Genomic DNA, 17,085 nt, shown 5'->3' with positions numbered 1-17,085 from the left:
TGCCCACCTCTGACTGACCATATGTTTAATTATATCTATGAAAACGACAGGGAACATCCTTTGCCACGTTCCAAAGCTTTGGTGTTCACACAGAGAAAATCTCTCACTTCATTATTGCTCTTCTTGCAGCGTCTTGATGTGCTTTGCAATGAAGCCAGAGTCATGGGATATTTGCATGGCTGGAAAGGATTATTCCCTCTATTTTCCAGATGACAAACTTTGGCACAGAGAAGTGAAGTAGCCAGTGTGAGGTCTCCCAGCAGCACAAGACCCAAAATGATCATCATAAACTAAAAGTTCCCAGAAAACTCTATTTCTAAAGAGCCATACAGCGTGTCTCCATCATCTATGGGTCTCACTGCACTGAAATAAATAAATATGTGACAGGTGCAGCTTTGGGAGGGCAACAGAGAGGTGGAAAAAAAATCATTCATGAGGGATAAGTAACACTGATGTCACTTGTCAGCTTTTGTTGTTTCTACCCACAGCATGGTCCAGCTCCAGTGAGTTTGCTGATGTGCTGTTTATCAAGCAACAGCATCAAGGAATGCAAATCACTGAGAGGAAAGTAAAGAAGGAGTAAATAAACCAGTTGTGAGAGGAGGAGGAGCTCCCTCTGATGTAATCACTAGGTCCATTCTTCACAGGTTCCAGGAAGGATGTGCAGGAGTAAACTAAGTTTTATAGATGTCAAAACTTCAAAGTCCAGTCACACTGTCATCCATATCCTGCATTTTTTTTTCTTTCCTACATTAAGGAAATTTTAGCCACCAGCACGTCAGTAATTGGTGGGGAATGTGCTGAATTTAACAAAGTATGTCATGTAGGAACATGTTACATGTATGATCTCACATGAGCATCATAGTTCATGAGAAAACAGAAGAGGGGCAAACTTTCCTAAAGGTTTTTGTTTATGAAAGGTTCCTCACTGTCCACAAAGATCCCTGGGTCACTCTTCTACTCTTCTACTTCTCCGACTTACCCTTGAAGGGGATATTAGATCAAAAAAGGACCTTGATGTTTCTGGGAAGGCAAATGGTGATATAAACTCCTCAGAGATCCCTCCCAGCTCTCCAGCATTGCTGTGCCCTCCCAAGCCACCCAGTAGAGTAGAGGCTGAGGTTCAAGCACCACTTACCATCACCTTGTGCCTTCCAATGAGATTTGGGGACTCACAGAGCAGCTGCACATCTGACACAGTCACTGCACAGGGTTTCTCCCCAACCAGAACGGTGTAGTTCAGCTTGGCATTCCCTCCTGCCACTGGTGGGATCAGGTTCTTGCCCTGGACAGAAAGGAATATCACCCCACAAAATCAAATAAACACCAGCAAAAAGTTTTCTTTCCCCTTGTAGTTCATTCCTAGGACACAAGTTTTGACATTGCACTTCATAGCTGTGGCTGCCCCATCCCTGGAAGTGTCCAAGGCCAGGTTGGACAGGGCTTGGAGCAACCTGGGATAGTGGAAGGTGTCCCTGCCCATGGCAGGGAGTGGAACAAGATGATCTTTAAGGTCCCTTCCAACCCAGACCATTCTGCGATTGTTATGACATTTGTAGTTCACCATTTGCTGACACAAAGAGGAAAAGCCAAATTAGGAAGTCAACATGAATGGCTAAAGACTCAAATCAGGCACAACAGCCTGTCCTGCTCCCTTCTCTCTGGAACTGAATTAGAAATGTTGCATCTAGGTCTTGCACGATCAAGTACTCACTAAACATAGTCAGGCAAGGAAGACAGACCCCCCCTCCAAACGTGCAAGAAGCACAATCATCTCTTTGCATATGCACCACGTAAAAGAGCTGATACAGAAATGTTCCATCATAAAATCCCTCCTCTGTATTGCTGTGCAGACTATAGAAATGACAAAGGGCTGGTTTGGGTTTAAATAGGGGTGAGAGGAAGGTCTTGCAACCCCAAAAAAGAAATAGAGTCGGGTATTTAATTGTCAGCCCTGTTGCAATCATAGAAACTTCTCTCTGGTGAGCAGCAGTTGGTACCAATTTGGGCTGCACATGGATAGTTCCAGCAGGAGTTAATATTTCTTGGTTATGGGTATTGGCAGTGGTTGGTGTTTGCAGATGGTGGCTGATATGATGCAGTGTGGTAGGGCCAAGGAATGGAGGAAGTTTTTGGGATGCCACCATGGTTTGGGGGGTGCTGGCAGGCACAGAGAGTCAACAGGCAACATGTGTTTGTCCTTCCCCATCCAGGCCTTGGTCCCCATCTCACCTTCAGGATGATGGGACTTCCTGGCTTCAGCTCCAGGATCCCCGAGGGGTTGAAAACCTCGAAGATGGGGTTGGGGTAGTAGGTGAAGTTGGTTTTGTTGAGGATCAGCAGGGACTGCACGTTGTCAAGGATGAAGCCAAACTCCTCCGGGCGCTCGGCGAGCTCCGACTGGTGATTGGGGTCCACAGCCAGGGCTGGGGCCTGGCAGGTCATCTCTGTGCTGTTCTGCACCTCACAGTTCTGGGAAAGAAACCCAACACGAGCAGTGTTTGTGGAAAATGTCCCTCCTGGTAGGCAGATGACACCCAGATGCTACCCTACCCACTGCTGGGGGACAGGGAGGAGCAGAACTTTTTGGTTACTGTGTGGACTGATTTTGGTTATTATGGTGCTCCTCTGCTTCAAAACATTCCCCATCCCCATCACGAAATCAAGGCTGGGAAGGGACTAGGAACACTCTGCTGGGGCAGGTGTGTGGAGCAGTTTGCCCTTCAATTGGGCATCCTGTACCTCTTGAGGGAGCTCAGCTTCTGGGGTTGCCAGTGTCAGCATCTTTCCCTAACTTCATTTCCTTCTGGAAATATGAATTCCTTCCTTTTTTTTTTTTCTTTTTTTTTACAGCACCGACTAGTCAAAGTCTCTCTGTCACACTGCAATTAGATCTCTGGGCACCACTCCAAAAGTGCCTGTTGTGCTCAAGATTCCAGTTTGAACATCAGGTTACCTGAAATGAATCCCAGGAAGCTGGAGAGGGGAAGAGATAAGGGTAGGAGACCCTGAAGTTTGGTTCCAGCCCTGCCAAAAACTTCCTTTTTTTTGTGTGTGTTTGAGAAATGAGCAACAGATTGTGACAGGTGTTTTACCCTGACTAAAGGTCTAGGAATTAGATGCCTGGTTGTCCTTTAGGACTTGAGCCTTCATTTTTCCTCATCATAGTTGCTACCATAATGCATCCTGGTCTCACCAGGAACCAACAGGATCTGTGGGGAAACAGCACAAGCTCTGTGGGATCTTTGTGGATTCTCGACATGAGAATCTTCTCCTAACCAGTATGATACCTCCAGCACTGAAAGCACACTCATTATCCCAGCTGGAATTGCCCAAGGGCTAAAAGGTCTTTGGTTCAAATCAGCAGAGAGAGAAGTGACTTGGACCAGCCAGTTCCATATTGTGAGGTCAGTCAGATGTTGTGGGCTGTAACAGCTCTCCCAAGGAACAAAAGGCACTGGAGAACTTCCTGGCAAAAAATTGAATTCTACATGAGCACGTGGGAGGTGATGGATTGGCTTCATCATCTGCACAGCACAGGGTTGTTTGAGACCAGCGTGTCAGGCAAGAGCTGGAGTCTCCTGGGAGAAGAAGTCCTGCAGGCTTCTAATCCTGCAGGAAAGCTGAGAAGGGTTTGGCTGTGCTGCACCAGGAAATACGAGGCATTGCCAAAACACACCCATGAATATCCATGGTCAGCTGGAGCAGGATTCTCCCAGAGTTCATGGGAGACTCTCTGTCAAGATTCACATCAGACCCAGAACCCAACCTCAAGAGATATATCCTGAATCTGGTGAGGCATGAGAGGCAACAAAACTCCTTTGGGTTTGGCTTTCTGAAGGGAGATATTAGTTCATGACAGAGCTGGGATAAGACCAAAATTCAGATGTCTCAACCTCCACACTGCAGATGCAAATGAATTTGCCCCATATATTCCTGCATTTTCTTTTTGGATCCACCACAGTTTTGCTGCTGTTCATGTGGCAGCAGATCATTTGTTGTCTACAAAGCGCTTTGAGAACCTTGGGTGGGAAGTTCATGGATTAATCTGAACACTTGAGAAATGCAGAGGATCTGGACTTTCTGCCCCCAAGCCAATTATTTTTAGAGCCTCTTCTTTTGGGATGGTCTTCCACATTTGGTCCCAAAAAGTGCCCATACATAGCCAACACTTTTTCAGATGCTGTTGTGTGGCCCCATCCTCCAGCCTACTGTAAATACCACCAGGTGTTGCCTATTCCAGAATCTCCTAATTGGAGGTGCCAAACTCACACCTTTTACAGCTCTACCTGGAGCTGCTCAGCAGCTACTGGCAAGTGGCTCCTTCTGAGTGAATTATCTCCTAGACCTTGACTCTGCTGGTCTCCTTAGAGCTTCTTCTGATTCCTCACTGAGAGTTGAATTAGGTTGTAAATCTAACTGGCTAAACTTGGATAATCTCCTACAGGATCCCAAATAGCCCATGGAGTGGACGCAGTAGTACCAAAGAGTGTTATTCTGACCCAAACATGCTCAGTTTATAACCTGAATTTGGGCCTTCTTATGCACATAAATAACACAGGTTATACATGTGACAAGAGAGAGGACAGATGTCATTGAGCCAACAGAAGAAACAGGTTTAGAAGAGACCAGGAACTTCATTACACCCCTCTCATTCCCCTCTTTGGTCCTATACTCCTTCAGGGACGAGGTAATGTTCTGGAAGCAAGTCACGCCCTCTTTTTGGGATGCAATTCCAAGCTGCAGAGCTGTTAGCCAGCCCCTAACACCACCATGGCCATGTCCCCTCCCCAGCCCAGCAGCCACACTCACGTTGACGTGCTCCTTCCCACCGTGCTTCGCCCGGATCTGAGGGTTCTGGATGAGATCCAGGTGAGTTCCCCACACTGCAATGGGTGTGTTGCCACTAGAGAAGAAAGGGAAGAAAATAAAGAACCCAGCCAGTAGATATCAGGACTGATCCCACCGAAAATGTGTGATCTGTGTTTCTAAATGCTGGTTGCAAAGCATGTGACCACATCTCGCAGTGCCACGGGGAGGGAAGGAAGAACAAAACAAACAAATGATTTTTCATTCATTCATAAGGAGAGAAATAACTAAACCCACATGTTTGCTAAAGCTGTCACATCAGGCAGAATCTGGATGTTTTTCATTGCCAGGACTCAGCAATCACAAGAGTTGACAATGGGAGGAAAGGTGGAGATTTAACAGGGGCTCCTCAGAAGGTCCATGGGCTTTATCTCCTGTATTGCTTCAATCAGTCCCAGAATACCCTGAGTTGGAAATGAGCCACAAGGATCATCAAAGTCCAGTTCCTGGCCCTGCCCAGGACACCCCAACAATCCCACCACGTGTCTGAGAGCATTGTCCAAATGCTCCTTGAGCTCTGGCAGCCTTGAGACCATGACCATTTCCCTGGGCAGCCTGTTCAGTGCCCAACCCAAAAAGCCCTCATAGATACTGTCCCATGCAAGCAGCTCTTGAGGATTCAATGCTACCTGGTTGAGGTCTGTAGTCCCATCTTGCATATTAAACCTGCCATAAAACTTCACCCTGAACAAGAAAATGCCACCTCACTGAACAATTTTTGGTGCTGCTGAGGAGCCCAGTCCGGCAGCATCTACAAAAAACCAAGCCAAACTCTTCAGCCTTGGTGTGCAGAAGGTGTTGCCTTGGTGACCCAGGCAGATCAACTCTGCCACGTGTGTTGGATCCAACATATGACAGCACAGAGATTTCCTCTTGCTGCATCCCTTTGCTCAAAGACCAGTTTCCTGAGAAAGCCAATCCATCCAAATCACAACCTACAAGGCTCTGGGAGATTTTCTCCATTTTCTAACAGCTCTCTCAGCCCAGATGAGATGGGGAGCTGCAAATGGAGTTCATTCCCTGCAATCACTGTCACCAGAAGGAAAGAGCTTTCAGAAACACCCTTCTCTCCTTTCCCTGCCTATTCCAGCTGCAGCCAGTGCTGCTGCTGATTGTGGGACTTCAGGGAGCAGGGGAGAGGGAGGAAGGAAACTGCAAAGGACCATTCCCAGGCTTCAGTAGGGTTGGTTTTGAACCCCATGTTAAGGGGAAGGGTTCACCACAGGCAGCTTTGGCCATCCCAAATTGGAGCAGCCTTGCTCTACCAGGGTGAGCTCTCCCTTTGCTCCATGTGGTGGGGGCAACACGATGCAAGGCCTGGAAGGGGAAGAGTTATCCAAGAAAGCAAAAGCTGCAGCTGTCAGGGCTCCCACAGCCAGGACAGGATGAGGAAATGTCCTCAGCAGACAGGCCCATCTCTGAGGGCTTCCCAGGGTGAAGAGTGCTCTCATCAGATTCAGCACCTGCCTCTATAACTCCCCTTGGAAACTGTCCAGGATGCAATTTATTTCCTTCTGAGAATGGGAGAAATTGAGGGGATTGTGAAAAGGAAGCTCAGAATCCCTTTCCTGCCTCCAGGTAAATCTACACATACAGGAAAGGTGGAACACCTGCATTATGAATGAGGAAACACCAGAGAATAAACACTCTGTGAGGAAGGAGCCAACAGATCTCCCCCATTCCCGACCTTTGTTTTCCTGTTCCTCATTTATCTTCCATTAATAATCAGATGGAGAGGCAGGAATGAATGCAAACAGACCTCTCTGCTCACAGAAGAGCTCTCAGGTTTTGGTGAGCTGGGCACAGATAGTTGGGACTGAGCTTCAGCCCCTCCAGCTGCACCCACACGGATAAACCAAAGAGTTTTGGTTTATCCCAAGAGAATTGGCACAATCATATCCTTCAGCAGCTGCTCCTGTGGACCTTCTCTGAGAGGTTCTCCATGATCTTTCATTCAAGTAATATCTGGACTGGCCCATGTTTAGGGCAACATTTGAGTTTTGCAGACTATCTCAAATTCTTGCTCCCTGAAAATGTCAGCTCTGATGGGAAATTCCTAATGGGAAATTTTATGGGGCAAACCCATGTTTTACCATTTCCATGAGATCTGCTTGGATGGTTGAGCTTTCTTGGAATCTTTTCTGAAGTCATACACCTACTCACAAGAGACTTTCCCCTCTTTGCCTTACAGAAGAAATACTCTCTCCCCAAAATTCACAGTAAATATTCCTGATAACCCCCAGAGAAATATCAGGGAGAACTTGCCCATCTAAAACCATAAGCAAAGTTTATTGATTACTTTGTTCTTTCTCCACTGTCCTGGTTCTTCTGCATTTTTGGCTGTGAGCCTTTACAACAATAATTATTATTGTTATATTGTTATCATTGCCATTATTAACCTTTGCTGATTCAAACTAGAAGGGATTTTGAATCTTTACTCAGCCAAAAGTTTTACACGTTCCAGACCTACCCAATGTGTGCACATACACAGAGACACGTGATAAATAAAATCCCTTTATTTAATCAACCAAGTCTGTGCACACAGTTTTAAACCCAAGTGTTAAAAATTCTCTGTTTGGTTTGGAAACTGAGCTTGCAGGCTCAGACCACAGGTATTAAACACAGCCACAGCACAGGAGCAGAGAGAGGGGAAAAAAGAAGAGGTGATGAAGACACAAAATCACCTCCAAACCCACTCTGGCCTGAAAATGAAGTAAATAAAACTGTTCCTTGCCCTGAAAACCACCAGCCACTTTTGTGCCTGCAGCTGAATGTCCAGTCAAAGCCACCTCTTGACCAGGTCAGATCAGAGCCTGGAGACCTGGTGCTGCCCAGCAAAATGACAGAGGTGCCAAAAGCTTTTTGAGTTTAACTCTTTATTGTCCCCAAAGCCCTGGGTGTAATTTTCTGTCTGCAGACTCAAGTAATTGCTGGACAACTCAAATGAAACCCAGATCAAAAGTATTAATGGAGCCTCATAAAATTCTGTTTACCTGCCAGCCCGGTGTGACTCCTTGTTTTTTTGGCTATAGGAGTAAATCAGCAGTAATCTTTTCTTTATCATCTTGGAAAATGTCTCTTGAAAAGGTTTTAAGTCAGGCTTGGTACAAGCAATCCCTGATTTTGCAAAGCTGGTTTAGTAGCAATCATCTGTCCCTCAGAACAGCTCAGCCCCACAGCCAGGAGTGATGGATCAGAGGAGCACAGTGGATTTGCTGTAATAAATCATTCCACATAACAAATATACTGAGCAACAGTCTCCACATCCAAATGTCTTGTCTGACTTAGCTCTTGCTTCACTCTCAGGGCTGGAGTTGGCTGTGCTTTCATCCAGCTCTGTGTGCTGTGCTCACACTAATGCTCGTCCCCATCACAACCTGCTGGATGGAGCTCCACAGTTACAGGGCTTAAAACTGTCCCTGACACCCTGAACATCCTGGATATTCCATTTCTCCCTCTGCACCCTCCTCCAAGGTTATGCACCTTTGGAATGACTCAAAAGTGCACAAGAAAGAGGATGAGATTGGGTAGGTCTGGATAAAATCAGACTCCTGTCATTGCTCAATAGATCCTTTCTGATTTCAGGCTCTGAACAAAGCAAAGGGTAGAGGTTGTGCCTGAAGGTGTTTCCTCCCTGGAAGTGTTCAAATCATCCCTGGAAGTGTTTGAAAGCTGTGTGGGTGTGTCATTTGGGAATATGGTTTAGTGGTGAACACTAAATGTTAATGATTGGACTCAAAGATCTTAGAAATCTTTTCCAATATTAATGACTCTATGATTCCATGAATGAAGAGACAAGTGGAATCCCAGTCATCCATCCTGGCAGCTACACACCCCACAAATAAGCTGGTACCTCCTAAACAAGCAACTCATCTTAATTTCCTTTATCTTGGGAGTTGGGATGGGAGATCCAGTTCATCAGGACACAGAGTCCCTCCAGGCTGGGCAAAGCTTTGCCAAAGCACCTGAAACACCTTCTTGGCTGCTTCTTCATGTATTACTGGCATTTTCAGCAGAGAAAACAAGGATCAAACAGCTTCTGAACCTCTCACCTCCCAGACCTGAGGCCAGACTGAGGAAGGTCCCCATGCTGAAGCTTTCCTGGGGATATCAAGGAATTCACTCTCCTAAGTGTCAATCTTACACCTTTTAAGCAGCACTGAACTCACTTTAATAAGGAAAGGAGTAAAGTGATTTCCCATCTCACTGATAACCTGGACTCTGCCTGAAAATAAAAACCCCAAAAGGAAAATCCCAACACTAAAGCTTCAAGGCCAACGTGTAAAGACTCAATCTGGCTAAATCAGTGAATTCCCTCACGGTAATTAAAGGCACTAATTGATTTGTGAAAACATCTTTGGGATGGGAGCTGAACTGGGGGGGATTTACAAGCCCTGCTCCTAATCCCCAGATACTCCAATCAGTCCAGTTTGACAGGGGAGCAGAGAGCTGTGGGTGAATGAGGGGAGACTGAGATTCCTTATTTTGTATCTTTTCAAGGCAATATCAGTGCATTTAATGACCAATTTCTCCTTTCCTGAGGCCATTCCTGCAGGCTTCTGAGAGTGTTTGGGTATCACTTGGATACCTTCCACACCCAGGGCAAGTGCTGCTCTCAGACACCTTTGTGTGAACCCTCTGAATTCACCAAAGCAGCATCAGTGGGGTGAGGAGAAAAAGGGATCCCTAACGAGGAGGAAGCTGTTGGAGAGGGCAGGGAACAGGATTCCTTTTGTGTTTCATCTCAGGACAGAGCCCTGGGGCTTTCAGGTGTGATGGCCACACCTGCAATGCTTAGTCCTAAGGCATCAAATCCATGAAGGCTGAGGGAAATGTAGGAATTGCAAACCCATGGAGGCTGAGGGAAATGTAGGAATTCCTGCTTTCAAACCCAAGGGAAATTCACTTCTCTAAGCCCAGTTATGATGTTTAAGCCTGGGTTTAAGGGATCAGTGACTGCTCCTGCTGCCTTGCAAAGCTGTGGGTTCATCCCAATGGGGCCTGAAACACAGACATTACCACAAGCACCAGGAATTGCAGCTTTTAGGGGTACAACTGTGTAGTTTAACCAGCCCCAGTGGCCTGTAAACTTCACTCAGGGAACATCCTGGTGCTGGAGATAGACCCTGAGCTGCAGAAAAGAGGGAGAAAACTTCAGCTCTAAGTTGGAGACCTGCTGCACCCATATTAAGGCATGGAGTCTCCAAGCATGCTGCTGAGCATTAGCAGCTGGATTTTGCTGCATTAAACCAAGAAGTTTTGTTCTGATAGTGAAGGCAGGGTGCAGGATCATTTAGTTTGGACTATGCAGAGTTTGTTTTGACAAAAGACTCTTATCCTGCTCATCCCTCACTGGAACCTGTGGAAATTTTGCCCCAGGGTACCCACTGAGCAACCAAGGTGTTACTACCACACACGATGCACTGTCGGACTTCTTGTCTTCTCAGGAGGCAAAGTCACCAGCCCTCATTGTTTGGGCTCTGAGAAGCAGCTCTACACAAATTCTTAGTGAACAGAACTCTTGGAAAGCAGTTTTCTGCACCAAGGACCAATATTATCACGGCAGTGCTGCATTGGAAACCATGGGGGGTGGCAGGGGGTTCCCATGGGATGCTCACCTGAAGATGCTCCACTCAGGCTCGATCCTCAGGATGGTTGGATCCTCTACATATTCATAGTGCAGCTCCTGATGTATCTTGGCCTTGTCCACTCTCACAGACACCTTCACCTTCTCAAAGCCCTCATAGGAGGCAGTGGTGTTACAGACAATGTGCTTGGTGGATCTCCTGGGAGAAGAAGCAAGTAAATATAAACCAACAGCAAAACAAATGGTGTCAAAAAGAGCCCAACTACTCATTCTTGTGTCCTGTGACCTAAAGCTGTGCACTGTGAAGTGGTGAAAGTCACTGCTCCAGGAATATGGTGTGAACCGTTTATCTGAGGAAGTGACACTGTGTTGCTTTTTCACTAGTTTAAGTAAAACCACAAGAGCCATCATTTCTCAGGGCTCAGAGTGAAAACTGAACCCCAAGGGAAGTCCAAGCCAGGCCTGTCTACAGAAGTATTTGTCTGTGATTAAATATTTGATGGGTGTTTCCTTCCTGCCTGTGGACAGATGCAGCAGCAGCTCATAAAAGGGGTGTTTGCACCTCAGCCTTCCAGCCTGGGATCATAAAGTTTGCTTTGCATTAGGACTGTAAGCCTTGTTTAAGTGCACTTTGCAGCGTGCCTGGGACCTTTGGAAAGTGCTAATACAGTGGGGAGCATTTTATGATTATACTCAAAGAGGATTCTGCATAAACTTTTCCTTTTGGGCTGGGCTCAAAACCAGCTCCAGGTCTGAATTTTGCAGCAGCCCTTTCCTTCCACAGTGAGCCAAAAATTCAGGCTCCAAACACCCTCAGTCTCCCCAGTCTTGTGATTTGTGATGCAGCCTCATCTTCCACTCCTAGAAAGGGAGGACAAGTCACCTTCAGTGGCTGCACCTCCGTGTACCCCCCAAAATTCCCCTGAAAGACAATGTTCAATCATTCCTAAAAGTCTCCAGTCTCTTCAATAGGCATCTCCGAGCAGCTGTGGCTCCCACTTGGCATTTTAAATCACAAGCTGTGACTTCAGCCTCCCGAATTATAGATGCTGAATCACACCAGAGTCATGACAGGCAGCTAAAGAGGATCCCCACAGCCAGGAGAGGGAAGGGCATTGCCCCAGGGCAGCGCTCCCAGGTCTCCTGTGAATGAGCCCTTGCTCTGCCAAGGACATATTGGGAGAAATGTGCCAACTTCATCTTCAGCTTCCACCGACACTGGCAGCAAAATGTGTGGCACTGGGTAGTTTTGAGCTGCAGGAGCCCCTGGGAATGGGATTCAGGCTTATTCTCACAGGGATCAGGGAACATTCAGCAGGTAACACTGACATTGAGCTTCTCTGAACTGCAGTTGAACAGGAGCCAACCCAGAACTAAAACATTGCAAATCATCCATTTCTTAGCACTACAGGACTATTCTGGGATAAAAGGGAGGTGGTTTAATGCTCAGAACTGATGTTGTCAGATTTTCTTTGTCACCTCTCCTAAAGCAGGGACACGAAAATGAATCTTTTAAACGACGTACTCCCGGCGCAAGTAGCAAAGCGCGGGACCGTGAAGAATTGTAGTGAGATTTGACAAGAGGCCACGGGAAAAAGCACATCAAATACCAATCAAAACAATGAAATAAATCCTATTCTCTCTCCCCAAAGCATGCTCAGTAAGGCTGTGCATGGTGCAGAATGCACAAGTCCCATTGCTGCACAGACACGGCCACGGGCAAAGGAGGCACTTGAGGGACAGGTTGCAGAAGCCCCTTGGCTATAATTGCTCACATCTTTCACACCCAGGCAGGAACGGGAGCAAGGACTCATCTGTACCTGTAGAAGAGGCAGGGCTGTCTCCCAAAGGTCACGATGACGTTGCTGCCAGCGTTGAGGTTGTTGCCTGTGATTGTCACCTGGGTGCCACCCGACACTGGTCCCCGCTTGGGCTTGAGGTCAGAGAGAGTCAGAGTCTGTGAAGGCAAAGGGTGGTGTTGAAAAGACAGCAGAGGAGCAGAGGTACCTGGCCTCTCTTGTTTCAGTTAATCATGTGGCACATGATTTCAGAAGATGACCATGCCTTCTGGCCAATAGAGGACACCAGTCCTAACACAGACATCCTGTTTGAATGCCAGGTGGGGTGGGATGAGTTCAGACCTTACCCCAGTCTGTTCTCCTCACCTCTGCAAAATCAGACCTGCCCTTGTATCCACTCAGAAATACTCTGCTTCCAAAGGCAGTTCCATGCCTGAAGCAGCTGGAGCCATGATCTCCCTTCTCCACTGCTTGTTTGACACAGCTTGGGTGTCTTTTTGCTGTCATGCAACACCAGCTCTGTGAGATAACTCGGGTCTTGAACTGCTTGTTTGGATCGTAATGGGGAATCTCCACTTCCAAAATTTGGAGCTCACAAGGGGGGAAAATGGTTTGGTATTGAAAAGATCACTCAACCCTATTGATCTGAGAATCACAGAATCACAGAGTGGTTTGGGTTGGGTTGGAAGAGACTTTAAAGACCATCCAGTTCTACTCCCTGCCATGGGCAGGGACACCTTCCACTAGACCAGGTTGCTCCAAGCCCTGTCCAACCTGGTCTTGAACACTTCCAGGGATCCAGGGGCAGCCACAGCTTCTCTGGGCAACCTGTGCCAGGGCATCACCATCCTCACAGCCAAGAATTCTTTCCCAATATCCCATCTAACCCTGCCCTCCTTCACTTTAAAGCCATTCCCCCTTGTTCTATCACTCCAGGCCCTTGTCCCAAGTCCCTCTCCAGCTCTCATGGAGCCCCTTTAGGTACTGGAAGGGGCTCTAAGGTCTCCCCAGAGCCTTCTCTTCTCCAGGTGAACACCCCCAAGCAGAGAACAGAACCTGCTGTAGGGTTCCACAGAGATGTCTGTAACCTACCCCTGCACTCACAGGATTTTTCCCTGGGATGAAGGAGAGCTGTGCTTCAGCAGAGAATCTGAGCTTGTTTCTTGCTTCTCCCACATGCCCACACATGACCCCTGATCTTTCTCTTCTTCTTCTCAGATTTGGATGCTGAGACAGCCCAGTCCTACAGGAGTGTCGTGCACTGACACAGCATGGCCTTGCTCAGGTTGAGTGTCCCCTGAAATGCCACAGCCACAAAAACCAGCACTGCCCACATGAACACCCTTTTCTTTTCTCTGCTGCCTTTCAGAGCTTCTTTTCCAGGCATAACACAGTGCTGTGTTAATATATCAAAAAAGGCCACAATTCCTTTAGAGGCCCCAAATCTCAAACCTCTTTTTCTCACCCTCCTGCCCTCCCTTCTTCCCCGAATCAAGATAAAATACTTGCACTCTGAAGGCACAGATCACCCTGTTACCACAATGCAGAGAGGAGACATCAATTTTCAGGGAAAAATTTGGAGTTACAGTTTATTCTTTCATTTGCATTTTAATAGAAAAACTTTCCATTCAGTCCCAAGTGAAAAGCTACTATATGCATTTAAATGAAGATTATTTCTTTCCCCCTCTCTTTAAGAATGATGACACAAGTGCTTGAAGCTCTCAGCTCCTCTGAACGAGCAGGTACATCACGCAACCACCTTATTGAGCTTTGGAGACCATTAATCCATGTTTATAAAACCACCTGACACACACCACAGCTCCCACTTTCACACACACAGAGCCTTCTCTGTTCCTGTCCCACCCTGGTTAATCATTTTGAAAAACAGCGGCCAGATTTCCATTTTGCTTCTGTTTGAAATGCAGCTCTTAGAGGAAGGGCAGAACATGAAAATCAGACACACAGCTCTGTAGAAGGATCTGTTGTCAGAGCTGGGCACTTCTCCTGTTTAAACTCGAGGGTTTGGAAGCTGTTTTTATACTTAGAATCACAGAATTATTAAGGGTAAAAACGACCCCGAAGATCATCGAGTCCAAACGTCAAGCCAGCACTGCCAACCCCACCACTAAACCACATCTCTAGGCACCACATCCACGTGTTTCTTCAATGCTTCCATGGACAATGGTTCCACCACTTCCCTGGGCAGCCTTGACATCCCTTTCCATGAAGAAACTTTCCCTAATATCCAACTTAAGCCTCATCTGGAACGACAGGCTGGGAATGGCCAACTTGGTGCCCAAAGCCCACACAACAGCACTGCAATAGTATCTGACTCACAAACCACAGAGGAACACTTGAGTTAAAGACTCAAAATCCTTGTCCCACCCCTGGATGGGTTTCCTGCCCTCTCCTCAGAGGTGGATAAACCAGCCAAGCCCTTTTGAGGATCCTCACCAGCAACACTCCTTGGCAAAGCGTTGCTGTGTCGCGGGCCAAGCTTACAAATGGGTTTGTGGCTGAGCTTTCAAAGTTGTGATAAACCATTAATTATTCACAGTGGCCTTCATAAATATTGCAAAGCGTGTTCACAGTACAGCTCAGCCTCCAGACTATTCACCATTTCCTTGCTGGTGAAAGGTGATGAAGAATGCAAGCTTTGGCTCTCTAAAAGGCTGAAGTGGACAGTGACAATGAGGGAAATTGGAAAGGAAATCTGCACCTTTCAAGGATTTTGCCAACTATCCTCAGCTCCCCAACCTTATGCTTTCCTCCAGCATCTCCTCCACACAGGCTGTCCACCATCAGAGCTGTGTCTGATGACCTCATGGTGCATGTCAAGACCTTGATTCCCATTTCATTCCTCCTGGGGACAAGGGTGGAGCAAGATGTGACTCACACAAGGGTTTCCTTCTTATAGATTCAACAACAGCAGCAAGAGAAAGATGGAAGAGATGCTCTCCTAGGACCAGGATTTAGGAGCAGACCCAGAAGAAATGCAATCAGAGTATCCCACATCACCTGCACTGAGACACAATATTCTCATCTAAACCCAGAATAAAGGTAAATTTGCGTCAGCACCTGAATTGAAAAGTGAAGATAATTTATTTTTTTTTAATGGAAAGACTGTGGCAATAATCACAGTAAGAAAATGAATAACTTTGAAAAAAAAATTTCATTTAGATCATCATAAATTTAATTTCAGCTTTGTTTCCCTTTTGGCTTATTGTAGTCTCTAATGCAATGTGCAGTCTTCGATCACAGACAAATTTAAAACAAACCAACAGCCTTTTGAATTTAAAAGTTCTCATTAGAAATGTGGAGAAGAACTGTTGTGGCACCACTAAACGAAGGTGCCTCTTTGTTAAAACACTGAAATTAAATACTCTGATGAGCTCAAAACACGACATCTTCCAATTCTTACAGGAGAGAGGGAGGCTTACTGGCCAAATTTTGGCAAGTTTTGCCTCAAACCTTTTGAAAAGCAATTTTCCAGAGGATTTACTGTGAGTCAGAAAGCCACATTTATCTCCCTTCCTTACTTTTCAAACATCTTCCTTCCCTTCAAGCTGCCAAGGATGCCAAGGCACGTTGAGATGCATTCGCATCTCTGCCCTCCTGGCAGGAGCATCCAAGGAAGCCAAAAAACACAGCTCCTGATGTGAAAACACCGGACACAGGAGAGGGAATATGATGGGCAGGTTGGAGACCCTCTGTTTTTTGGGGATTTTTCTTGGTCTGACACAAAGCTACCGAGGTGTTGAGCAGTGAAAGCCCTGCTGACTCCGAGCTCCTGCACGGCTGGGAATGCTGGCAGTGGAAAAGCTGTCACAGATGGACACGGATGATCAAAACCAGACAGTAATTCCAAGAGTGGCAAAGGTGACACGTTGAAGTGTAATGTCCTGGAAAGAGCCCTTCTGTCTGCCTGGCAGGGGCTTTGTCCTGTGGTGTTTCTCCGCCCCCACCCCGGTAACACCTGAGTGACATCGGAAAACGCGGAGAACGGAGAAATGCCCGTGGCTTGAGGGGGAAACCTGAGACATTTGCATTCATTACAAGTCCCTTTACGATCAAAAAAAATGCTCAGGCATGTGAATAATTACAGAAAAGTCCCATTCCCTTGCAGGAGTCAAGAGCTTTTGATGGGAACAAAGAGACCCTCTCATGTCAAGCCCGCACAGATCTGCACAGATCAAGGCCAGGCAACGCTTGCATGTCCCCAGCAAGGGGCCTTAGAGGAATAATCAGGTCTCTTGGACAAGGAACACCATCAGAAAGGAGAAAAAAAAAACAAGTCAAGTGTACAACATGTGTTTGTGCTTGAACTGAAGTCCCAGCTTGCAGATGTCCACCGTTTCATCGTGGAGCATCCAAAAGAGTTGCCCACTTGCACTGAGCCCCAGTCACATCCTACAGCTCCCCAGCAGCCTAATCTGGATGTGTCCTGATCCCAGGGCTGCTGGGATGGATGGGATGAAGAAACCCCTGGGGGAATCCAAGAGTGAGGAGGAAGAAACCCCACCATGAACATCACACTCCTGCTGAAGACTCAGAAGTAATGACTAGTGGCAACCCCCAAGTTTCTTCTGGAGGACACTGGTTTTTTTCCATTTTCTTCTTTTTTTTCCCCTTCTTTTTTTCCCCCTTTGTTCTTTCCTGTACAGCATTTTTAACTATTAATGAGAATTTTCTGTACTAATTTGGACTGTGGCCGTATGGAACTGTAACTGGACTAATAATCTGGACTATTATTAGATTGTTAAAACTTTAATTAGACAAGCTATTTTTTGCTCAGAACAAGATGTTGAAAGGAAATGGAATGAACAATTT

General features: G+C 46.6%; 1 protein-coding gene across 1 annotated transcript in view; it reads right to left on the bottom strand.

Annotated features, from left to right (window-relative positions):
* The window catches only part of PLXNA4 (plexin A4), a 420,427-nt gene that overhangs the window by 51,741 nt on the left and 351,601 nt on the right, over positions 1–17,085 (bottom strand). Inside the window, exons 14-18 of the mRNA XM_039379236.1 lie at positions 12,277–12,413; positions 10,488–10,655; positions 4,813–4,906; positions 2,233–2,472; positions 1,139–1,285 (exon numbers count right to left, since the gene is read on the bottom strand). Coding sequence (XP_039235170.1) covers positions 1,139–1,285; positions 2,233–2,472; positions 4,813–4,906; positions 10,488–10,655; positions 12,277–12,413 — 786 coding nt within the window. The remainder of the gene's footprint in view (positions 1–1,138; positions 1,286–2,232; positions 2,473–4,812; positions 4,907–10,487; positions 10,656–12,276; positions 12,414–17,085) is intronic.

This window comes from Pipra filicauda, unplaced genomic scaffold (assembly GCF_003945595.2).
Source record: "Pipra filicauda isolate LSUMZ 115617 unplaced genomic scaffold, ASM394559v2 scaffold160_size1671714_pilon, whole genome shotgun sequence".
Taxonomy (NCBI): Eukaryota; Metazoa; Chordata; class Aves; order Passeriformes; family Pipridae; genus Pipra; species Pipra filicauda.
This window is presented reverse-complemented; position numbering and strand designations above follow the sequence as displayed.